Source organism: Mirounga leonina, unplaced genomic scaffold, assembly GCF_011800145.1.
Source record: "Mirounga leonina isolate KUSES-001 unplaced genomic scaffold, KU_Mleo_1.0 Mir_200, whole genome shotgun sequence".
Lineage (NCBI taxonomy): Eukaryota > Metazoa > Chordata > Mammalia > Carnivora > Phocidae > Mirounga > Mirounga leonina.
Genome location: NW_023270503.1, coordinates 17,788,380 through 17,814,103, shown reverse-complemented (window position 1 = coordinate 17,814,103; position 25,724 = coordinate 17,788,380). Strand labels below are relative to the sequence as shown.

The window sequence follows — 25,724 nt, the reverse complement described above, 5'->3', positions numbered from 1 at the left end:
GGGGGGAGAGAGAGAGAGAGATGGGGGGTGGGGGCAGAGGGAGAGAGAGAATCTTAAGCAGGTTCACTACCCAGCTCAGTGATGATGATAATGGTGATGAAGATGAAGGGATTGTTTGGGCTTAGTAGTAAGCCCACACATCTCTCCTTCTTTGTTGCCACACCTTGTCTTTCTTCCCGTTACTTCTGGTTCATTTTCACTTTAGAAAAACAACAAAATGGCATTAGAGTTCCTTAACTACACAGCTTGTTAAATACTTCTAAGTAAATAATAGATGTTTTAAAGGCATTAAATAAACAACAAAAAGATTAAAATACCTAGGAATTAAATGAGAAATGTGTGAGACCCATATGAAGACAGCTTTGAAACACTACAGAAGGTCACAAAAGAAGACTTGAACAAATGGAAGGACATACTAGTTCTTGGGTAGCAAGGCTCAACTGTATAAAGATAGATACCAATACTTTGTCAATTAACTTGTAAATTTAACATGATTCCCCAACAATTGGCATTATATTGTTTTGTAAATAAGATAAAATTTTAAAGTTAATGGGTAAAAATAAACAACCAAAAATAACCAGGAAAACTTGGTTAACAAAAGAAGTAATGAGAGAGGGTTGGATTTACCAGATGTAAAACATATTGTAAACCATTATTAAGATAGACTAACCAATGGGCAAGAATAAAAAGCACAGAAGTAGGTCCAAATATTTATGAGATTTGATATATGATAAAGGTCTAATCTCAAATCAGTGGGAAAAGATGGATTGTTTAATAATGTTGTGGAGGCAACTTAGTGATGTTCTTGGGAGAAAATAAGAGTTGGATCTATACCTTATACTATATACTAGGATGGATTCCAAATGGATCAAAGCTTTTTAAATGAGACTATAAAAATACTAGAAGAAAATATGAGAGAGTTCTTTATAACTTTGGAGTGTATAAGGACTTACATTTGACTTAAGGACTTACCATGAAAAATTGATAAATTTAGCCACAGGCCTTTGTATAACAACAATAACAACAAAATCCATAACTAAGAATAAAGGAGGAAAGTGTATTTGCAATTCTTAATGCAAGAAGAGGAGATAGTCTCCCTGGGATGTAAGAACTCCTAGAAACTGGACAGAAAAAAGCTAACCATGTAGAGAAAAATAGGCAAAAGATATAAAAATAAAGTTCACATAAAAGGAGATACTAAAGGGTTCTTAAAATATAAAAACAAATGTTCAGCCTCATCAGACTTAAGATCTTAAGATACTGCTTTTATCAATAAGATTGTCAAAAATCCAATAGTTATGTAATACACCCTATTGGTGAGAATTTGGAGTATCAGTCACTATTATTGGAGGGATGGTAAATTAGGACAGTTGATGATTGAGGGCAGTTTGGCAGTTTCTATCAAAATATCAAATGTGTATAAATGATGATAACCTATTTTTGTAAATTTGTCATACAGATAAATTTGTGCACATGTGATGTGATCTATAGGGTTTCATCACAGCATGTTTATAATAGCAAAAAATGTGAAACAATTTAAGTATCTATCAATAAGGGAATAAATAAATATGGTCCATCCATAAAATGGAATACCATGCAGCTATGAAAAATAAAAAAGAAATAGGGGGGTGCCTGGGTGGCTCAGTCAGTTGAGCATCCAACTCTTGATTTCAACTCAGTTCATGATCTCATGGTTGTGCGATCGAGCCCTGCATCGGGCTCCACAGTGAGCATGGAGCCTGCTTAAGATTCTCCTGCTCCCTCTTTATTTATTTATTTTTTATTCATTTATTTTTTTGTAAAGATTTTTTTTATTTATCTATCTGACAGAGACACAGCGAGAGAGGGAACACAAGCAGGGGGAGTTCTCCCTCTCCCTCTTAAAAACAAAAAAAAGAATTAGGATGCTATATAAAAATATAGAAATAATTCCAGGTTCTATATTAATTAAAAAAAAAAAAAAACACCCCAGCAGATTGCACAGCCATGCTTATAGTATTCAGGACTACTATATACACCAGAGGACCTGTTTATATCATGTATGTGACCCATACCCTCAGGGATTGTACAGTGCACAGCATGAACAGCTAGATGCTTTGTGCTGGTTGTAACCTACTTTCCCAGTCGAAACAAAAGCAAAGGAGTCAATATTTATTCATATTTGTTTATGCATAAAGGAACTAAAAGTATTCACAAGAAACAAAAATAGTGGGTACTTAAGTATGTGGAAATGGTGTGAGATAGATAGGATGCATATATACATCCATTACATATACCTCATGGGAATGTATTAGCTATTTTTAAAAAACTAAAAAGACATACTAATTCATTCAATATTGTAATTTCATCAAGTTAATATTTATCATCTTTTCTGCCGGATGTTTTTATCCCTTTCCTTTTTATTTTCTTAATTTTGGTCTAGTAAAAAGAACTAGTTTTAGAAAAGTATTGAATGCCATCTCTTTGGGAATATAAATTATTAAGTCTGTTATTCAAACATATGCATCACAGGCAGATTTTTTATCTAATGAGATTTCTAATGATATAGAATTAAAACTTTTAATCAAAGTAAAGCTCTAATTTGAGTTTTCTGGAATAGATTTATTGTATAAAACAAGAATTTTTCCCCCCCAGTGTTCCACTTTCTCTGTTTTGGCTGACCTCACATTTTCCTCCTTATGAGTCACCAAACTAGAAAAACAATATATTTTCCTTGACTGGGCAGATTTTCTGTAAAAGAATAGAATGTTTCCCTTCTGTGTCGTTCATTAATGTGGGGTTTAGTGTGTGTGTGTGTAACATTACAGAACCCCTTTTGGTTGAGGGGCTTGCTAGCTTCTGTAAAGGAAGGAATAGGGAATAAATAAAAGAGGGAAGGGAGAGGCATTTTATGATATTTAAGGTTTAAGGATATGACAGGAATACCTGGCTAATTAAAAAAAAAAAGCCTGCTGTTTGGATGGATAAAATTAAACCAGTTTCTGTTAGTTTAATCAACAGTATCATCTCCATATAGACAGCCTATTAGTACTGTTAATCTCATCCTGTATTTTCAGAGAATGAAGTTTTTCCACATAAATCAGTTTCCCAGCATGCTGTAGTGGAAAAAGGTTGGGTTTGGAGCTCGAGAAAACTGGATTCACATTCCACTTTAAAACCGTTCAGCCATGTGGTCATGGACAAGTCACAGAGCTTCTCCATGATGTGGTTTTCATTTATGTAAATACCTTTCATTTATGTAAATATAAATATGTAATAATATTGTGGGGCTCTTTTGAGGGAGGGTAAAATCCTCTAACATGGTGTCTGGCCACATTGGTGCTTAATGATGATTCCATTCTGGGTTGAGTGGCCTTCCTCCGTGCTCCCCCAGCCCCCCTGTGCACACCACTGTCAGAGCACTTAGCACCTTCCTGATATCTGTTTACTTGACTGTCTTTGGGGACAGACTCTGCTTTTTTTTTTTTTATTGTTATGTTAATCCCCATACATTACATCATTAGTTTTAGATGAAGTGTTCCATGATTCATTGTGCATAACACCCAGTGCTCCATGCAGAATGTGCCCTCTTTAATACCCATCACCAGGCTAACCCATCCCCCCACCCCAGTCCCCTCTAGAACCCTCAGTTTGTTTCTCAGAGTCCATCGTCTCTCATGGTTCGTCTTCCCACTCCTATTTCCACCTCACCTCCAGCATTCAGGACACTGTCAGGCATGTTAAGTGAGTGAAGTAATTTAAACACTTAAATTTCATTGTAGTACTTTAAAATAGAAATATTTTAAAATGCCTTGTTAAGTATGACATTATATGAAATCTATTGTACAGTTTAGCCACGGTATGTCCGTTAGACCCGGGTTATGTTTCATCACTTGGGGACTCTGTGTCCAGTTAGGACAGATCACCACTAGATGGGGATCTTACTCACTTTGGCTTCATTTCTCGGACGCTTTTCATCTGCATGCTTCCCCTGTTCCTGTTGCTTGCTACCACAGGGACTGTGAAAGTTGAAGCAGGATTTTAACATTCAGGCCAGTGGAACAACACTATGTCGGGTTCCCAGAGGGTCCATTCAGATTATTTACAGCAGAATCTGTGATTTCTTCCTCATTCAGTGGTTAGAGAAGTGCTGGGATAATTGCCTTGATTTTAGTTCTCTGCCTCAGTTTTGCTCTCCCTAAAACTTTGGCTTTCTGAGTCCTCAGCCTCTCTGGGATTCCTCAAGACAGGTTCCTCCTGCATCTCCTTCCACCTGTTTCTTAGGCCAGAATTTTGCTTTGAATCAGTTACTGGTGTGCTGAGTTACTGATTTCCCCACAGCAACTCAGAGGTATAGCATGCCACCTCTGTTCACCCCAGTACAGCACACACATATTCCCGTTTTCTCTCTGTGCTCCAACTCACAAATGTTTAAGAAGTCGGGGCACCTGCGTGGCTCAGTCGGTTAAAGAATCTGACTTGATTTTGGCTCAGGTCGTGCTCTCAGTGTTGTGAGATCGAGCCCCGCATCAGGCTCCGCGCTGGGCATGGAACCTGCTTAAGATCGTCTCGCTCCTTCTCCCTCTTCTGCCCCTCCCCAGCTTGCGTGCACATTCTCTTTCTAAAAAAACAAAAGAAAAAAAAATTGTTTAGGAAGCCTTGCCCCTAGCTTTCAGCTTCTTCAGTCCTCCTTTATGAGTTATCATTTCACCATCTATTTTTTGTCTTCCAGAAATTTGTCAAACATTTCACCTAATGGCTCTTCTCCCATTTATTCATGAACATTATGAGTTTATACTCTTACAAAGTGGGCTCTTTATGACTTACTCATTCCATAACTGGAAGCCTATACCTCCAACTCCCCTTCACCTATTTTGTCCATACCCTTAGCCCCTTTCCATTCTGGCAACTTTATTTTTTTTTTTTTTTTAAGATTTTATTTATTTATTTGACAGAGACAGAGACAGCGAGAGCAGGAACACAAGCAGGGGGAGTGGGGGAGGGAGAAGCAGGCTTCCCGCAGAGCAGGGAGCCCGACACGGGGCTCGATCCCAGGACTCTGGGATCATGACCTGAGCCGAAGGCAGACGCTTAACAACTGAGCCACCCAGGTGTACCCCATTCTGGCAACTTTAAATGAAAATCAGATTTTTTAAAAATTTAGCTTTATTAAGGTATGATTTATTTTTTTTTAATTTTATTTATTTATTTGACAGACAGCGAGAGAGGGAACACAAGCAGGGGGAGTGGGAGAGGGAGAAGCAGGCTTCCCGCTGGGCATGGAGCCCCACACAGGGCTCTATCTCACAACTCTGAAATCATGACCTGACCCAAAATCAAGAGTTGGACACTCAACCAACTGAGCCACTCAGGTGCTCCAAGATATAATTGATTTATAACCAACAGTACATATTATTTATAGTGAGAAAATTTGCTAAGTTTTGACATGTATATGCATTTGTAAAACCATCACTACAGTCAAGATAGTTACTGTACCTATGAAGAAATAAGGCTTGGAGTAGCCTAGAAGCTCAAATTGGAATCCAGGTATCTCTGATGTCAAGGTTCATGCTCTAGGCTCTGAAGCCTGAGTGCTAGCTAGAAAAACAACCATTGACTGTTTCTCCTGTTTCTCATTTGTGTGAGGAAAAGCACACAATTTCTGAATTAGCTATTCATTTCTTTAATAAGAGGATTGTGCTAAATGTTCTTAATGTCTTTTAAGTTTCTATACTTTATTCATATTTATTATGCAGAGAGGGTAAAGCTCTATTCAAATACAACTTTTTTACTTCAGTGAAACTGCACCATTCTCTTTAATATTGACAGTGGAGCTGTATGAGACATTAAAATCATATATATATATATTTTTTCATAAAGTATGTAAGAAGCTTGTGGAGTAATATGAATCAAAGTAATATAAGATCTGCAGGAAGTCCCTCAAGATAGCTGGTAAGATGATAGGAATTTCTTTTTTTTTTCAACAGTGTATTATATAATTATTTTACAGACATTCTGACTATAAACTTTCTAGCCTTGTGATTACAAGAGATATTTGTCACAGTCTTTTATTATTATGTCATTTTTAAGTATATTAATGGTAGAAGCTATAATAGTTACCTGAAGCTTAGCTGTGTTCCTCACCTCTGCCAGAAAATGCAGATTTTATATAGATACAGATAATCATGTGGATGTAGTCCTATAGCTATATCTGTCTATCGAACTGTCTTTATATTTCTCAGATTTTATCAGCAATGACTAAAGTGCCATAATTCAAAATATATAAAATACATCTAACATGTCTATGCATGTATGTGGTGTTTTTATGCAAAGTTGAAGTCAAATTTGACTACTCTTAAGACATGAAAATTTATTTTCTACGTCTCCATTCTCAGGAAAAGAAGAATTTCTAGACTCTTCATCAAGATCTTCATTTATCCAGTTAAATCCAAGTATCCTGTGGTAAAATCATGAATAAAAATACATCTGCTGTGGTATCATCCAGTCTACTTGAAAAGTAATTTTTAAATTAAATTTAAAATGTTTTGAGCTATCATAGTTTGAAATATGTAGAATGTTAATGAACTTTTGATTGAAAATTTTATACAGTTAACTGTGGTCTAAGGTAGCATAATAAGGAAGTTGAGCAATAATTACCTTCCAATGTAAATCAGTGTATAGGATAAATTCTGCATTCTTTTTTATAATTCTTTATAGAAATTGTTTTTTTAAAAATTTGATCTGATTTTTTCGAATATCTAAAATATTTTATGACCCCAGTATAAAAATAATGTAAGATTAATTTTTGCTGAGTAACAAACCACCCAAAATGCCTCCAGAAAACAAGCATTTATTCTTTCTCATGATTTGGTAGATTGGCTGAGCAGTTCTTCTGGTATGTACCAGAAGTGTAGGATGGCCCCATTCACATGTTCTGGCACCTCATCTAGAAGGGCTGGTTGGCTATCTCTTTGAACTTGATCTCATTCTCCAGGAGGCTAGCTCAGGCTCTTTCACATGATGGTGGAATGGTTCCCAACAACACACCCAAGTGTTTTTCAAATGTCTGTTTCCCTCACATTTGCTGGTGTACCATTGGTCTGAAGCAATCAGATAGCCAAGTCCAAATTCAACGGGTAGAGATATAGACTTTACATTTTAATGGAAGGAACAGTAAAGTCACATTCCAAAGGGCATGCAGACATGCAAACATGTAACACACATATAACAAGGTATATTCAGAGAAGTCGTTCTTGTCCTTCATTTATTCTGTGACCTCGTTCTTCCTATAGATAACCATTTTTATTTTTGGTTCCTTTTTTTTTTTTTTAAGATTTTATTTATTCATTTGAGACACAGAGATACAGAGAAAGAGAGAGAGAGCATGAGCAGGGGGAGAGGCAGAGGGAGAGGGAAAAGCAGACTCCCTGCTGAGCCAGGAGCCAGATGTGGGGCTCGATCCCAGGACCCTGAGATCATTACCTGAGCCGAAGGCAGACGCTTAACCATCTGAGCCACCCAGGCGCCCCTGGTTCCTTTTCAATGCTTCTTTTGTATAAGCAAATACATATAAATATATATATATTATATATGTGCATATTAACAGTAAACAAATGCACACCAGCCCTTCAGCTCAGACTCACAGGTCTTCCCTGGAGAAGAGTATCAGGCCAGTTAAATTCAGGATGTCTTTCTCTGACACCTCCTGAGAGTACTGGGAAACTCCAGGCTCCAAGGGGCACAAGCCAGGCCCATCTGAGTGGTATGCAAAGAACTCCATGCACAGAGCTCTATGCCCTGGTGCTGAACAGTTTGACATTCTGGGACAGCACAGAATTTTGTCCAACTACCTAAGGCAAAATCAAGCCCATGGGAAAGAATCATATGACTGAGGCAAGATGGCCCCAAATATCCTGGCTCCGCCTCCTAGGTTCGACTTGCCAGCATATTCTTAACAAAAAGGTAGCATATTATATATAGTTTTTGATCTTGCCTTTTTTTTTAAACTTAAATTATATCCTGGTGATCACATCAGTCTGTAAATGTCTACCTTGTACCTTGTTACAACTGTGTAAGATTCTATCCTGTGAATGTACCATAGTTTATTCAGCCAGTACCTTATTTTTTTTAATTTTTTTTAAGATTTTATTTATTTATTTGACAGAGAGAGTGAGAGAGCACAAGCAGGGGGGAGTGGCAGAGGGAGAGGAGAAGCAGGCTCCCCACTGAGCAGGGAGCCTGATGCGGGGCTCGATCCCAGAATCTTGGTATCATGACCTGAGCCAAAGGCAGACACTTAACTGACTAGCCACCCAGGTGCCCTCAGCCAGTACCTTATTGATGGACATCCATTGTTTGCAAGTTTTGGAGATTACAACTTATGCCAAAATGAATAACCTAGTATGCAAGTCATTTTGTATTTTTTACCAGAGTATCTTTGGGATGAATTCCTAGAAATGGTATTTCTGAGTCAGAAGGTAAATTTAGAGATTACCAAATTCTCTCTTTAGGAGTTACGCCATTTTGCATTCTCATCAACAGTGTACAAGAGTACCTCTTTTCCTGTAGACTTGTCATCGGAGTATATGGTCAGTTTTAAATTTATGTTGATCTGATAGGTGAAAAACAATATCTCTGCCTAGTTTTAACTTGCAGTTCTCTAACTGTGATTAAAGTTGAGCGGCAGAACTATTGTTAATAGCTAAGAAAAGTAAATAATATAAATTCTTAGGGGGGGTTTAAAATAAGGTCCTAGGAAGTAAATGCTGTGTGAAATACAGATATTCTGTTGGTATTAGAAAAGGAGGGGGGGCGCCTGGGTGGCTCAGTCATTAAGCGTCTGCCTTCGGCTCAGGTCATGATCCCAGGGTCCGGAGATCGAGCCCCACATCGGGCTCCTTGCTCAGCGGGGAGTCTGCTTCTCCCTCTCCCTCTGCCTGCCACTCTGCCTACCTGTGCTCTCTCTCTCTCTGTCAAATAAAAAAAAAGAAAAGAAAAGAAAAGGAGGGATCCTTTACTGAAACAATAATACTTGGTGGAGATTATATGCTGTCCCCATTGAAGGAAACTCGCATTTAGAGGGTTTAAGAGGTTATGGGAGGTACCTAATGAGGTACCTTCATTCCCTCTCCCCTTCCACTCTCTTATTTCTAGGCTTCACTCCTTTATGCCCTTACAGCTTAATATTCCATCAAGAGTGGGCTGAGCTTCTGAAATCTGTAACAGTGAAACATTGTGGACCCAGTCCCGACTGCCTCTTTTCCTAGCTAATTGACTGTTGCCCTAGTAACCAGATAGGCCATCCAACACCAGAGCCTAATTCAGTACAATGCAACCTTGGAGGCTGTCCTATATAGAAAGCAAAATATTCAGAAGCAGGGAGGTGTTTTTTTATATTTTAATTTCTTTCATTCTATTTTTTTATGATTTAACTTTTGAATACACATTTTCTTAAAGATAGAGTTAGAATTTCCATAGCAGAACTAAGAAAGTTTTTTCTGAAAGCTATAATCATATGTAAGATATGAGGCAACTCTTTTTTTTTTAAGATTTTTTTTTTTTTTTTGACAGAGACAGAGAGCACAAGTAGGCAGAGCGGCAGGCAGAGGGAGAGGGAGAAGCAGGCTCTCGCTGAGCAAGGAGCCTGACGCAGGACTTGATCCCAGGACTGTGGGATCATGGCCTGAGCTGAAGGCAGCTGCTTAACTGACTGAGCCACCCAGGCACCCCGAGGCAACTCTTTTTTAATAGCAGTTTCAGTTTTTTGATATGTTTGAAGATAGCTGAAAGTCCTCTAATTCAAAAGTGGCCTTAATACAGCAACCAAGCAGATCTTACACCACATTTTGCCTCTGGAGTAAGACAAACTGGGTTTCCATTGCTGTTCTCCAGCTTCGTAACCTTAGACCACCAAGTTAACCTTCCCAGATTTTGGTGATTTTAGAAAAATGAGGGTAATAATCTTAGGAGTTGTATAAATACTAAGTTGAATGGCATAATGTATATATATTGCTTAGCACAGTACCCAGTACATCACAGGAAAGCAGTCTAAGCCTTATTTCAAACTGTGTTCAAGCTCTCTCAGACCAGTAAAAGTCTCCTCTCTAACTGGAGTGTTCAGAAACATAACTTGGGGGTATATCTTTTGCAGAATTCTTTTCACAGTTCCTTCTTTTCTAATGGCATTGCTCTTACATCTGATGGAAATTATGGATGGAGCACATGCTTTCTATCAGAAAATACTCTTCCTAAATTAAAAAGATAAACTTTTTGAGATTCAAGCGGAGGTCGTATTTATTTTGCTGTAAATGGCCACAGACATGTCTTTTAAAAAGTCGCTTACCTAACTCACTAAAATCTTTAATTTTGGAATCCCTCAGTGTAGTCTAAAAGTCAGCTAAAGACACATCTCTTCAGTTACCTTTAATACTTCTTTACATTTATTTAAATCCTATGTTGGAAGGTATTTTTTTTTGTTCTACTCCCAAGAAATAAACATTATTGCTGTGATTTCTTCTATGGTTTGATTGTTTTTATTAAAAAAATAAATAAATAATAGAGGTAACAGAATCCATTTGATTGCTTTTCTATCACCATACTTTTCTAAATGTCGTTGCTAGTATATACTGAATATTTCGGGGTATCTAGATCTAAGAATTTGATTTAGCAAGTAGTTTAAAGAGAAAGTAGGCACAGATCTCTAGGCTAACCTGTGAATGCTAATTTACTTTATCTTAGGGATCCTGCCTTTCAGATGATTACAGTTACCAAGGAAACAGGCCTTGGTCTGAAGATCCTAGGAGGAATTAACCGGAATGAGGGTCCCTTGGTATATATTCAGGAAATCATTCCTGGAGGAGACTGTTATAAGGTAAAATGGAAAAAATAAAATAAAATAAAATAAAATAACACTTCACAAAAAAACCCCAACCACCAGTGGTGAGGTTTGTTTTCCTACTACATCACTAAATTTTTAGTATTAACTCAACGCCACTGTGACCATTTCTCAGTGAAAGATCCTACAAGAACTAGAAGATAGGCCTTTACCTTCAAGGAGCTTTAACCTAATAAATGAGTAGGAAATAAATAGAAAAAGAACAGATTTCAGACTCTTAACTAAAGGTCATATGTATATTTTTTTTTTTTGAAGGAAATGTTTTTTGTTTGTTTTTGTTTTTTAAATTCAAGAAAGAGCAGGGGGAGGGGCAGAGGGAGAGGGACAAGCAGACACTGCACTGAGCACAGAGCCCAATGCAGGGCTCCATTTCAGGACCCTGAGATCATTACCTGAGCTCAAACCAAGCTTCAGACGCTCAACTGACTGAGCCACCCAGGTGCCCCAAGGTTATATATTTGTGCTATTTAACTCTTATTCGAAATCTGGTGAGGGAAATTATATTTGAAGACATGTTATCTCTCTACTGCTCTGAGAGTTTGGATTAAGTCGGATCATTTAAACTTAAACTACATTCATTTAGCCTCTCCTAAGTGCAAAACCAACAAGCAAACTTAGCATATAAAATCTGCTCATTTCTGAATTTGCAATAATTCTTGTTGAGTTTGTTAATTATATCACTCATTAGTTGCCCACGTGAGAAATTAGATTTAGAAATAAGACCAGAACTTTTTTTTTTTTTTAGGGATTAGAAAGCCTTACTCTCCTCTTTGCTGTAAGAAATATGTAAATCATGATTTCTTTTTTGCTCTGGTTGTTAGGAAGCTCAGATCCAAATTTGAAGCATAATATCAGCAACTTAGTTAAGAAATTAGTTAACTATATTTGCATTTTCATTTCTCTTGAATTCCATTTGCCATTTTTGTTTTACTAATGTGATTCTATATGTCTGTTGTTGAAATTGCCTCCAGTCCTTTTTGGACAGATATAGGATATAAAGAATTTAATAAAATATTGTATTAATGTCAAGCTATATAGCATGAGAAAGGATCATTTTATCATTGTTTGTTCATATCGTTGTTTTTCTCTTATTTGTTTTGGTTTAGTAAATAGTCTTGCCCTTACCCCCACCCTCATCCCAAACACTTGTTTAGCAAGCAGTTTATCTAGTCAACTGAATTTTTTTTCCTTGTTAAGAAAAAAAATTAGCTTCACCAATAATTTGCAAAAATAATAGAAATGATTTCAATTGTTTCAAGTTTGTTGAGATAATAGGATACACTTACCATGTTGTAAGTATAATACAAAAATATAAATTTGTAGCTATTGAATTTAAATTATTAACCAAATAAAAGTATACTTAAATACTAAATTTGAACAAATTCAAACAAAAACTGGGTGGCTCAGTTGGTTAAGCCTCTGCCTTCAGCTCAGGTCATGATCCCAGGGTTCTGGGATCGAGCCCCCATCGGGCTCCCTGCTCAGTGGGGAGCCTGCTTCTCCATCTCCCTCTATCTACTGCTCTGCCTACTTGAGCTCTCTCTGTCAAATAAATAAATAAAACTTAAAAAAAAAAATGAAATTTGTCTTGTAAGAATTGAGATATTTAGGCCTACTTTAGTTGAGGGATGTGTGTGTGTGAGTGTGTGTGTATGTTCACTATAGTCACGATATTTCTTTTTTTTTTCACATTAACATTTTTAGTTTCTTGATCCTCTCATGAAAAATCTGCACAACCACCACAGATAAAGCCACTGCAGCATCTTTACTCCTTCTGTTGTCCAATTTCCAGCTCACTTCTTTTTGCCAGCACCAACATTGGCTTTTGCAGTCCCCCTGACTTTCTTCATTCTGTTCTTGCGTTCTTTTCACTGTTTTCTTGATGTCTTTTTCTTCTCATACAGGCCATGTCTTGCAAGTCTGTGTTTGGGTTCATTTTTCTTTGCATAATCCAAGGAATCATAAATCCTGCCAAAGCCGGTTGTCTTGCCACCACCAAAATGGGTTCTGAATCCAAACACAAATATGACATCTGGTGTGGTCTTGTACATTTTGGCTAGTTTTTCCTGAATTTCTGTCTTAGGTACTGTTGCCTTTCCGGGGTGAAGAACATCAATGACCATCTGTTTCCGCTGAAGTAGTCGGTTAGTCATGAACTTCCTGGTCCGGATAGTTACTGTGTCGTTCATGATGGCGGCCAAGCTATCCACGCTATTTCTTAAACCACACTTCATATAATGCAGTAACAGATCATGGTATCTAACAAGTGATAAAAATTTCCTGTTACGATAAGCATCAGTTTGTGCTTTTTATTCCCATGAAAAATACTTGTAGTTAAACTAATAAATTGATAGCAAGGTGCTGAGTGACTCTTCATCTGTTATCAGCGGTAGCAGACTGAAAGTTACAGTTAAATACTTTCTCTTGGTTTTTAGAATTTCATTGTTTGGAGGGGTATCAAAAAGCAGTCATTTAACGGACTCTATTCTGTATTTACCACTAGAGAGCAGCACAGAGTTGTTAATGTTCCTTGACAATATCTAGTCAAGTCCAAAGGAAGAAACAGCTAAAACAGAGAAAGGTGAAGACAGAAGAATGAGTAGGCTTGCGATGCTTGCACTTATTTTTGTATACTTCCTCAAGATGGAGAGTTGCATGCACATTTATTCTGCAAATGCAAAATTGATGCAATTTTATTTTTAAATGTTTTTATTAATAACAATAGCATTTACTATGTTCTAAATACTGTTAGGCATGTTAATAAATTTCTAATCTGCACAAAATTTCTGCAATAGTAGATGTATTCATACAATAGGAAACATAGGCTCATAGATTATCCTTATTAAGTTGCTAAATTGAGCAACTTAATATTTTTTAAATGCATGTGAGTGTTTTCACTTGCTCTAATTTTATTTTAATATGATATTGTTTCAGAGCTAATAGTATAAGCAGTCCCCAAGCATATAGATGGATTATATAACACTTATATTCCCAAACTTCACATGTTAAGGGGGCTGTTGGAACTCAAAAGGAATCATCTTTAGTTAATCATGGTTAGCTGCCTGAGCCCCCACCACCACTTCCTTGCACATACGTTAATGTTTTCAAATGGCAAAAAAAAAAAAAAATACACACACACACACACAGAGTACTGGTTCAGTGACCAAAACACCATGTTTTTTTGAAAAACATATTCAGAGTTAAAACTTGGGGCATCTTGACACGTTTTTTCCAGTTGAAATAGAAGGAAAGATTCTCCCAGCGCTAAGTGTTAGAGGCAGCTTATAGGATGAGAACAAATATGCTAGGTACTGAGTTAAGGAACTATGAGAACTCCAAAGCCCTTTTCACCCCACCAGCCAGTCCCATATCAGTCTGAAGTCCTCAGTGTTCAGTCTTAGACCTTTCTCTGGCTGAGACACTCCTTTGAGCTTTAGACCCACATATCCAATTGCTTGGTCAGCATTTCCATTTGGATCTCCTTAAGGCATCTCAAACTCACTATATCTGAGGCAAGATTCATGATAGTCACACCACACCCTCATCTGCCCATCTCTTCCCAAACAGAGCTTCTAACTCTGTTCCCAGTCTTGGTGAACGACACCTTCCAGTTGCATAAAGTCAAAAAACCTGAAAGCATCCTAACTACTTCTCTCCTTTAATACCTATACCCAGTTTATTAGCATGTGCTGTTGCCTTTTTTACTCTCTAAATATCTCTTGAACCCATCAGCCTCCTTGATCTCCACCACCATCACAGTTTATCAGACCTCATGATAGTTTTTCCTGCTCTTGTGCACCACACGTTTCCCCTCCCCCTCCCCCAGCCTATCATACTAATACTCATTTGCCTGCAAGGCTCTGTATAATGTGACTTCTTCCCTGTATTTCTCTGACTTTTCATCTTTAGGCTTCCAGAATGGTATTCATTTCAGTTCCCGGAAGCTTTCTCATTTGCTGTTCCCTCTGACTGGGAACACACCCACGCCACCACTACCATTACTTCCAAGTACCTATTCAAAGACTAATTCCTAAGGAATGTGTTCTCTGTGCCCTCCAGTTTATTTTATGTTGGTTTTTTTTTTAAGATTTTATTTGAGGAAAAGAGGACAAGCAGGTGGCGAGGGGCAGAAGGAGAGGGAGAAGCAGACTCCCCCTGAGCAGGGAGCCCGATGTGGGGCTCGATCCCAGGACCCTGGGATCATGATGTGAGCTGAAGACAGATGCTTAACCAACTGAGCCACCCAGATGCCTCTGTGCCCTCCAGTTTAGTCCAGATCTTTTTTCCTATATGTGCTCCTAGATCCTGTTCCTTTCCTTTGTATCACCTATCTCAGTTTGTAAACATATATCTCTATCCGTGATTGTTTTATCAACTGTCTGAACCACAAGACAGTATGTTGCCTAAGTGTAAGGATCCTATCTGATTTTATTCACAATAATACCCTTCGTCCCCAGTGTGATACCTGGACATACTAATTGCTCAGTTAATATTTACGAATGAATGATCCCTTAGGCATTCTGTCATGTTTCTGAGAGTTACTAATCTGCCTCTTTGCTATTCCACTGCCACCATGTGGCTCCACACCAAGTACCTCTCTTCCCTGGCCCTTTGTGTTAGATGCTGGACACGAAATATCTTTGAAGTTTCCAACATTCCTGTTTGTTTCTTTGTTTTTCCGCTAATAGTGTAAGGAAAGCAGGCAGTAATCAAAAGCTTTTCCTCAAACCTGATAACTACATTTCATATTTCATTTAACTGATTCTAAGACATATATTAAAGCACATACGTATAAGCTCTATGGGATGAATCTTACAGTCAATTTCATTGGGTAATTGGCAGCATTTTCTTATTTTAGCGCTACATAAAAAAATGGTGTATCTTACAAGCAGTGTCACTTTAAATTTGATAAATTAAGGACTTTTTTTTTTTGATCAAACCCTATAGGTGAAGACAATGATCACGCAGATATAAATACTCATGGTTAGTCATTGTTCACAAAGGATTGAAGTAGGACATATTTATCTTTCATAGGAAGTCTGTTTTCAGAATATGCTGAGCATATCCCTGGAACTGGGACCAAGGCCTCTGGATGGCACAGTGTAAAGAAACCAGTCCCATTGATGGAAGCTAAAGGGGTAGCAGGCAAGAGGGTTCACTTTACAAGTCACTCTCTTTTCTCCTTTGCCATTATTACTTCTGTCAGAGGCCACCTTAATTTCCTCAGACTGTTTCCTGGCCCTGATTAATTGATTGTGGACTTACTCTGTACCTGGCACTATGAAAAGGACATGATTCTGGCCAACTGAAATAATCAGTGCTGCTAGTTTGGAAGTTGCTGGATTAATGTGCTCTAATGGGAGAGAAAAAGATACGTAAACAGATAGCGACAGTACAAAGTAAGTGTAATAACAGAGGTAAGTAAAAGTGCTTTTGGAGCAGAAATAAAGGAACAATTAAGTAATTCCAGGCAGTGGGGCAAACTTACCGCAGAGAAAATGTTTGCATATGGCTGTGAAGTTTAAGTGCGAGTTTATCAGAGAAGTGGCGGGGTTGGTGGTGGCATTCTAGACAGGAATTACGATGTGTAAAAGCATTAGGGTTCCAAAGATCATGGCTGCTTTGAAGAACATTTTCTGAGACTAGAATGAAGAATATATGTGTTGAGGAGGAAAGGTGAAGAGTGAGGCTGAAAAAAGTTGGTTGCAGCTAGCTTGTTGTGCTGGGTTTGGAAAGTTAAGGAGTTTCAACTTTTCTTACCCCTGAGCAGCCATTAAAGGGTTTTGTTTTTGTTTTTGTTTTATTGTTGTTGTTTGAGAGAGGGGAATTAGGGGAAAAGGGAGAGAGAATCTTAAGCAGGCTCCATACCCAGCGCGGAGTCCTGAGATCATGACCTGAGCCGAATCAAGAGTTGGACACTTAACCAACTGAGCCACCCAAGCATCCCTAAAGGTTCTTAATTTGAGGAGTAACAGGATTAAATTTGCTATCAATGTGAAAATTACAGCAGGCATGGAATTTTGATTCAACTCACTTTTATTTAACACCTGCAATTTTAGAATTTGTAGAATTTATGTATGTCATTTAATTACTAATAGCAACCTTGTGTGACAGGTATTTATCTCCACTTTACAGCTAAGAAAATGAAGTCTCATAGAGATTAAGCAACTTGTCTAAATTCACATTAATAACTGGCAGGCAATAGAAGAAGTTGACAGTTTCTGAAATTGTGGGAGAGAAACCAGGAGTCTTGCCGGGAGCGTTCCTTAGTATTTAGGACTAACGAGTTAGTTAAATCAGAGTCAGGCCGTGTAGATGGTATGGTAATATGGTAATATGTTATTTAGAAAACTGTATAATGGTCATTATAAATGAACAGTGCTGGTAGTTTTCAACAGAAGCATTTAAATGGTCAGGTGTACGTTATCACTTTCAACGTCTTTGCAAATGTCAACGGGAAGAAAAGCAGACTCTGAAGGTGGGCACGTGAAAGTGTACAGTTGTTCCTTAACTGCCATATCTGAACCCAGACAGTGTGGAAGAGGCCTTGGCATGTCCCTGAAGCTAGTATCTTCACATATACATTCATCCAACTGGGGCAGGACTCACTGGCTTGAATGCCCGACTCAAAGAAATACCTTTGAGTTTGCAGGTTCTGACTTAAACAGGTTCAGAAATTCACATGATCAGCTAAGATCTTGTTCTAGGGGGCAAAGAAAAAAAAAAAACACCACTATAAATACTTTTTAGAAAGAAAAAATATATAAACACCAGAATTCACCGTCAGAAGGCATTATTCTTCCTCTCTTCTCTGACTTTGTCCGGCTGGAAAATGCTCCTTCAATTTGTTGTGTTTTTTTTTCCCCTACGATTTTATTAATTTATTTGAGAGAGAGTGCGCATGCAAGAGAGACAGAGCACGAGCAATTGAGAGGGGCAGAGGGAGAGGGAGAAGCAGAGTCCCCATTGAGCAGGGAGCCTGACACCTGGGATCATGACCTGAGCCGAAGACAGACGCTTAACTGACTGAGCCACCCAGACGTCCTGAAAATGCTCCTTCAGTGCATCAGTGTGCTTTAATATAAGATACGCTATATTGTGTTCATGAGAGCTTTTCCTTCTGTGTTGCTAATACTGTACAGTATGAGAGGAGGAGTGGGAAATAATAGGTCTGCCAAAACCCTATTGCCTACCTCTGTTTTCTGTAGCTTTTTTCTCTGCAACCCTCACGGCCAGGTGTGGTCTGTATGAGACGCATGGACACAGGAGCTTCCTCAAATAGTTTTGAATGTAGTTCTGTGTTTCTCATGGATGAGATTATGTGCCTCCCCCAGCCCCTTTCTTCTCCATCTGTTGATGAACATCTAGCTAGCAAGTTGTAGAGCTCAAGTTTGTATTTAGGTGTGTCTGGCTGCCAGACCCCATGCTCTTTCCCCTTCTGTCCACTACCTCTGAAGGCTCCTGCCCAGTTGAAAGAATTGTCATCTGACAATATTTACTGTTATTACCATCGGCCACCCTGATTCTAAAAAATCCTTTCTTTCCTTGTTAGTGTCCTTTATATGCTTTGCTCCAGTGAAACAGGGCTTTCTTCATTTTCTCCATTTTCCCCCTAAATTGTTGCCTGGCTTTGTGATACAAGTCAGTAGTAGTATAGCCATTAAATTTCAGCTATAATCTACCTTACTAAACTGATTCCAGTAAGGAACTATTTTGTAGATTCCAAATGGCCTAGAGCTGGATTTAATAATGACATTTATTTAATTTTTCTTATTTATTAATTTACTTATTTTATTATTTTTTATTTTTTAAAAGATTTTATTTATTTGACAGAGAGAGAGACACAGCGAGAGAGGGAACACAAGCAGGGGGAGTGGGAGAGGGAGAAGCAGGCTTCCTGTGGAGCAGAGCCCGATGCTGGGCTCGATCCCAGGACCCTGGGATCATGACCTGAGCCGAAGGCAGACACTTAATGACTGAGCCACCCAGGTGCCCCTAATTTATTTATTTTAAAATAAGATTAAAAATTTCTCCATTTGTCCCTTACTTCCAGTACCTGTTTTGGAATATAGAACCAAAACATAATTCAGTTAGTTAATTTCCGGGCAGATGTTATGAGCTCTTTTTATTTTGGGAGATGGAGAATTTCTTTTCTATTTTATTTTATTTTATTTATTTTTTTAAGTAGGCCCCATGCCCAATATAGGGATTGAACTCACAACCCTGAGATCAAGAGTTGCATGCTCTATCGACTGAGCCAACCAGGTGCCCCTCTTCTTTTTAATAATGTGATACTTGACACATGTAAATGAAGCATAATAATAGAATGAACACCTATGAATCTGCTTAGAGTTCACCACTTGACTTAAAAAGTAGAACGTCTTCAGTGCTACTGAGGCATTCCTGATCACATTCCCTACATTCCCCACCCTTCCTCCTGTAAATAAGCACCCTGGGATTTTGTTCATTCTCCCAATTATTAACCTTATCTTTTTGCCTGTGGCAAAAAGTTTGTTTCTCTTGTTTGTTGCCATTTCATCTTAACTTTGAGTAGATAACTGTCCTGAAACTAAAATTTTCATGTATTAAATTGTAAGCTAATGTATGTGAGTGTCTAAGTATGTCTGGGTAGAGTTGATTTAAATGCATATGTAACCAAACTCTGTAATAAAGTTTGGGCCCAGCCATACAGAACCGTGTTCACAAAATTTTACAAAATCAGCTCTTTCATGTTACTGAACATGTAGGATCCATATGGTGGATACTCTCTCCATACTGCTTAGTCTTTTCCAGCATGACTATTGTGTTTTACTCCTCATACATTAATCAGTGGAAGGGGGAAAAAATCACTTGTGAATATAGCAACTGTGTTATGTTCTCTGACTTTGCTAGTTATATTTATAAAATATAAATTTCCAAATTTTATGTATTTTTTAAAATCAAATTTCCTTTTTCAGTTTAATTTTTAAAATAATGTTTGTAATTTAGAAGGGTCATAGAGTCATTATGCATTTAGATGATAGTGTCTTTTACATAGTATTTGAAATAACATGTTTCCATAAAGTTTTTTTGATATTTTATGTTTGTTTATTTCTCTTCCTGTTTACTCAGTTTTCAATGTAAGAGATAGCAGTGTCTTTTTATTTTTATTTAAGATTTGTTTATTTGAGAGAGAGGGACCAGAGGGAAGGGCAAAGGGAGAGGGAGTCTTAAGCAGACTCCACACTGAGTGTGGAGCCAAATGTGGGGCTCGGTCTCATGACCCCAAGATCACGACCTGAGCCAAAACCAAGAGTGGGATGCTTAACTGACTGTGCCGCCCAAGTGTCTCTCAATAGTTATTTTTGTTTTTTAAAAAGACACTTAGTGGGCGCCTGGGTGGCACAGTCAGTCAAGTTTCTGACTCTTGTTTTCCGCCCAGGTCATGATCTCAGGGTCATAGGATCCAGCCCTGTTGGGCTCCCTCTCAGCGTAAAATCTTCTTGAGATTCTTTTCCCCTCTGCTCTTCCCCCGCCCCTCACACTCTCTTTCTAAAATAAATAAATAAATAATCTTAAAAAATTGGTTTAAAAAAAAAAAACTGTTATTTAGTTGTAAAGTAACCATAAATCACCATTATTGTGTGTAATTAAGTTCAGATCAAAGATCAGTTATCCAAGGGATATATCTTAGATATCACTTTGAAGAAAGATATTTCCTTGAATTTGTGGAACTTACTTAAATGCCATTAGGGTGAAAATCCAGCTTTTTAACCATTATAAGCTTCTTCCCCAGTTACATAAATACTGCTTTCTGTCTTTGTGTAAATGATAATTGAGACAAGTCTTAGGAACTGAAAATGAAGAGCGCTCATTCTTCTTTTCCTGTTTGAATTGAGAAAAAAAGACAGGTGAAGACTGGGAAACTTGCCTAACAAATGCATTAAATCTTGTAATCAGTAGGCTCTGGCTGATCCAGTTAGGCTGGTGACAGCCAGAGCCAGGTCTTAGCAGACAGTGTAAGGAAGCTGGTTTTAAGTGGTCATCTTTAGTAGGACTTGACAAAAGATGTATGTATGACCAGCTAGGCCTGCATCACAGGCAGTACAGCAGATCCAGTAAAGAGCTGAAATATGGGTAGAATCAATCTAATTAAGATCTTTGACTGAATTTTTAAAAGTCTTACTGTGGAATCAACCTTACCAGTTTTGTGGGATGAGAGATGCAGGAATGCTTAGAAACTAAAGTGAATGAGCCTTATTTTCTAAAATATTCTGGAATTACTTGATTTACTTTATCACAGAGTCAGAGCTGTATCTGTCTCATAGTACCAATCTTTTTTTAAGGTTTTATTTATTTGAGAGAGAGCGCAAGCACGAGAGGGCAGAGAGAGAGGGACAAGCAGACTTCCCACCGAGCAGGGAGCCCGTCATGGGGCTCGATCCCAGAACCATGGGATCATGACCTGAGCCGAAGGTAGATGCTTAACCGACTGAGCCACCCAGGCGCCCCAGTACCAAGCTTTTAAAATGGGTCTTTTCCTGCTGTACTGGGCTGTGTCTTCAGGATTCCTTAGTGTGCAAATTGAGCTCGCATATACACGAACTGTTCCATTTCATTCATGCATGTAAGCAAACCAGCTTTAGTCAAAACTTTTTGCTATTGAGGTTTTTTGTCCAACATTTTCTTTTTACTCCTTCTTTAAGAGACTGTTCACTAAAATTTTTCTTTGGTTTAGTTGCATCAATTAGTTGTTGTTTTTTTTAAACACCATCATTATTAGTTTCTTTATATATATTACTGCTTTTGTTAGGATGGACGTTTGAAGCCAGGAGATCAACTTGTCTCAATAAACAAGGAATCTATGATTGGTGTATCCTTTGAAGAAGCGAAAAGCATAATTACCAGAGCCAAGTTGAGGTAATTTATCCTATCCATAAGATAGAATGAGTTAATTACCATGTCTTCTCAAAAACAGTAATTTAAGGGATTTAAATACTTTAGATTCTAAAAGAAATATATATATTTTATTTTTTACTTATTTATTCATTTATTTAGTTTTAGAGGGAGCATGCATGTGAGCTGGGGTGGGGGAGGGCAGAGGGAGAGGAAGAGAGAGAATCTCAAGCAGACTCCCCGCTGAGCAGCAGAACCCAACATGGGGCTCGATCTCACAACCCTGAGATTGTGACCTGAGCTGAAATCAAGAGTCAGACGCTTAACCAACTAAGCCACCCAGACACCTCCTAAAATAAGTATATTTTAATAATATTTGAAACATTATCTTAAAATTTAGTTGTACTGTATCCACACTATGTCCATAAAGTGATTTCTTTTTAATGCTAGGTCAGAATCTGCTTGGGAGATAGCATTCATAAGACAAAAATCTGATGGCAGTCATCCAGAAAATCCATCTTGTACATCTCTTTTACAAGCTTCTGGAGAATATGGACCTCAAGTCTCGACATTTAGCCTTCTTCCTTCTCCCCCTGAAATACTAATTCCAAAGACCTCATCCACTCCCCAAACTACAGATACCATTTTATCTTCTTTTAGGATAAATCAGGTAATCTTACACTTCTCTGTATACTTATGCAGTCCATAAATCCCCTATCTGTTTTTATGTTTGTTATATACAATAGAATTATAATTTTGGTAGTGCAGTTTTTTAACAGATTGGTAATTCCTTGAAAGTTCTTTTTTTTCTGTGTAATATTTTTATACTGTGCTATCAGTAATACAGTTTTTCAAGTCAGTGTGTCTTTTGTCCAGAAAGTCATGATCAGGAATGGCCTCACGGAGATATGCCTAGTTGTCTCTCAAAACTGTGTTAGGAATGTCATATTTATTTTCAGAAAGTCTCTGATATGGTTTAATGTATTCTTATTTCTGTTTCCTGCTTGACTGAAGACAGGCAGTCTTCCTTTTGTTCCTTTTTTTCCTGCACAGTGAGGCTGATCCTAATTACCCAGTATAGGTGGATATGGTTCCCTCACATGTGCATAGATCACCCCAGTAGACTCACACAGAGGGAGGAGTTTCTACATCAGAATCGACAGTTGATTACTAATTGCTACAGTGCCCTAACAAATCAAAGTTATAAAATAGAGCATATACTCTTAAAGTCTATGTTAGCTATGAAACAAAATAGGAGCTCAGGTAGGCTTTCAGTCAATGGAATAAAATTTGTCAAAGGCAATTTCAGTTTCAGGGACCTGCTAATAAGATACAGAGTGTAAGATTTTCTGTCAGCCCCTTATACTTTTTTTACTTGGGGTTATAATACCTTTTCAAAGATAAGGTTCATGGCCGTATATTTTATTGTCCTTGGACATGGTAGAGCTGAAAGCAGTTGTTACCTTTAATTCTGAAATGCCTTGTTTAGAGATAAATATACCAAAATTTTAGAGATCTCCGATTTTTTGGACTGCTGCTTTAATCTCTTAAACCATTCTTTTTATGTTAACATGAGTTTCTAGTCTGGTCTTTGACCTACTTTAGAAAATGACATTTTATTTTCTTCCTTTTCTTTCATAGATAAAAACTGGATACAAGAAAACAGAACAGACTCCAGTCACTTCTTTGGAAAACAGGCCTACGGATATGTCTAATACAGGTAAATGCACATTTAATTCCTCTTTACTGTTATTTCTTTCAATTACTCTTTCTCAATGAGGAGTACATAATGTGATTTAATAGACTTTAAAGAAGGATGCATTATGCCTTTTTTCCTTCAATGGATAAAAGAGTAAAATGAATGTATTGTGCAATGGTCCCTGTTAGATTATGTCTTTTATTAGAAAGTTTCCTGAACAAAGGGTTGAAATTTTAATATGCATTATCATAACGGTGTCTATGAAGCTGTAATAATCAATGAACTGTTGAAATCAAATAATGTAAATTCTTCTTTAAATCAAGATTAGGTTGCCTTTTCCTTTTAGGGAAATACCGGTGAGGTTTATTAAATGCACCTTTCAGAGAAATTATAGATGGGAGCATAACTTAAGAAAAGAAATATGTTTTTTTTAAAGAAGAGATTGTATAGATGTTAATTTAAAAGAAAATCAGTATTATGAATTGAATAGTATTAGTTATAATTACCATGAAATGATTTGCTAACTTTTTAAAACAATAAAGTATTAATTGTGTCACCCATAAAAAAATAATTTTTAGGGCGCCTGGGTGGCTCAGTTGGTTAATCGACTGCCTTCGGCTCAGGTCATGATCCCGGAGTCCCGGGATCGAGTCCCGCATCGGGCTCCCTGCTCGGCAGGGAGTCTGCTTCTCCCTCTGACCCTCCCCCCTCTCATGCTCTCTGTCTCTCATTCTCTCTCTCTCAAATGAATAAATAAATAAATAAATCTTTAAAAAAATAAAAAAATAAATATAATTTTTATCAAACTGTGAAGTATCTATTAGTGGCTCCAATATCAAGAAAAAGCTTTCCCTTTAAATTATCTCCAAAAATTAAGCACAACAACAATCAAAAACCAATGCTTATAGAAAAGTTAATTACATATGTCTAAAAATTATAATACAAATTTTTACCTGTATATTTTAATTTTTAATAGCATTAATCTAGATCAGAATTGCATAATAAGGACAGATTAGCATAAATTACATAGTATCTCAGTCCATTTGGGCTGCTATAACAAAACACCACAGACTGGGTAGCTTATAAACAAAAGACATGTATTTCTAACAGTTCTGGTCGCTGGAAATCCAGGATCATGGTGCTAGCATGGTCCCGGTGAGAGCCTTCTTCCGGTTGCAGATTTCCCATCCTGTCTTCACATGGAGACCTGTGGGGTCTCTTCAATCAGAACACTAATCCCATTCAGGAGAGCTCCACCCTCATGACCTCAGCTCCTCCTAAAAGCCCCATCTCCGAATACCATTATCTTGGGGGTTAGGATTTCGATATCTGTATTTGGGGAGGACACATTCAGACCACAGCACACAGGTACCACACTTAATAGGAATTTATAGTGGATTCCATAATAGTTTCCTCTAATAGTTCGGAGCAGTATTTACCAGTGGGTTGGTAGCAATCTCTAGTCATAAATTATATGCCCTTTTACTTAGTGGGATTCCTTGACTCTTAGAAACTATTAGTATTATCCTCTTTATGTATTTAATTTCCATTATCTTGATGTATTGTTTTTATGTTAAACTGTGAACACACGTGAAGAAGAAAAAATATATAAATGAAAGAAGCAAGCAATAGTGAGGATACATTTATGTAATATGTTTTTAATTTTGAAAGTAATCGGACTGCTCATTGCCTCTCTTAGCCTTTTATTAATTCAGGAAGCACTTACTAAGCATGTCATGTACATAGAAAACATAGTTTAGTAGGAATTATGAAGGAATTAGGATATTTTCCATGAGATTCTTAATAGTCTATGGTGAAATAAAACATGGGGTTAAAAAAAAAAACCTTCATTATTCAGATTAGAAAACATACGTATGTGTTTATTTTATTGAATAACTACAGTTTGCAGTGTTCTTTGTTAACTAGAGCAGGGTGTGGGTGGTTTCTGTACTCGAAGGAACGTACTATCTTGTCACAGATAGTGTGAAGACGTGAACAAAGTGGGTAAGGGAAGAAGTGGCCTGAGTGTGGTGTAGTGAGGCCACAGGCTCTGAATGCAAATGTAGAGGTTCATTTCTTTGCTTCCAACTTATTAGCTGTGTAACCTTGAAATAGTTGCCTCATGGGTCTTTATGCATATTAAATGAGATCATGCATATCAAGCACTTAGCATTGTAATTGGTACATAGCATAAGCTCGGTAAATTTTGTTATTATTATTAATGTTACAAAACCCACTGACTAGGGTGTAGCTCAAGTAATACTTCAGGGGATGTTT

The 25,724-nt window shown here is 37.5% G+C and overlaps 2 protein-coding genes across 2 annotated transcripts in view; one reads left to right on the top strand and one right to left on the bottom strand.

The window, feature by feature from the left end:
- STXBP4 (syntaxin binding protein 4) overlaps positions 1-25,724 on the top strand; it is a 175,771-nt gene that overhangs the window by 6,586 nt on the left and 143,461 nt on the right. Inside the window, exons 2-6 of the mRNA XM_035026798.1 lie at positions 6,375-6,496; positions 10,717-10,849; positions 21,666-21,772; positions 22,199-22,418; positions 23,390-23,468. Of these exons, the coding sequence (XP_034882689.1) occupies positions 6,450-6,496; positions 10,717-10,849; positions 21,666-21,772; positions 22,199-22,418; positions 23,390-23,468 (586 nt within the window). The 5' untranslated portion in view covers positions 6,375-6,449. The remainder of the gene's footprint in view (positions 1-6,374; positions 6,497-10,716; positions 10,850-21,665; positions 21,773-22,198; positions 22,419-23,389; positions 23,469-25,724) is intronic.
- LOC118024735 (40S ribosomal protein S24-like) lies at positions 12,551-13,071 on the bottom strand. The gene has a single exon (XM_035026804.1). The coding sequence runs from the start codon at positions 13,060-13,062 to the stop codon at positions 12,742-12,744; it is 321 nt and encodes a 106-aa protein (XP_034882695.1). The 5' UTR covers positions 13,063-13,071; the 3' UTR covers positions 12,551-12,741.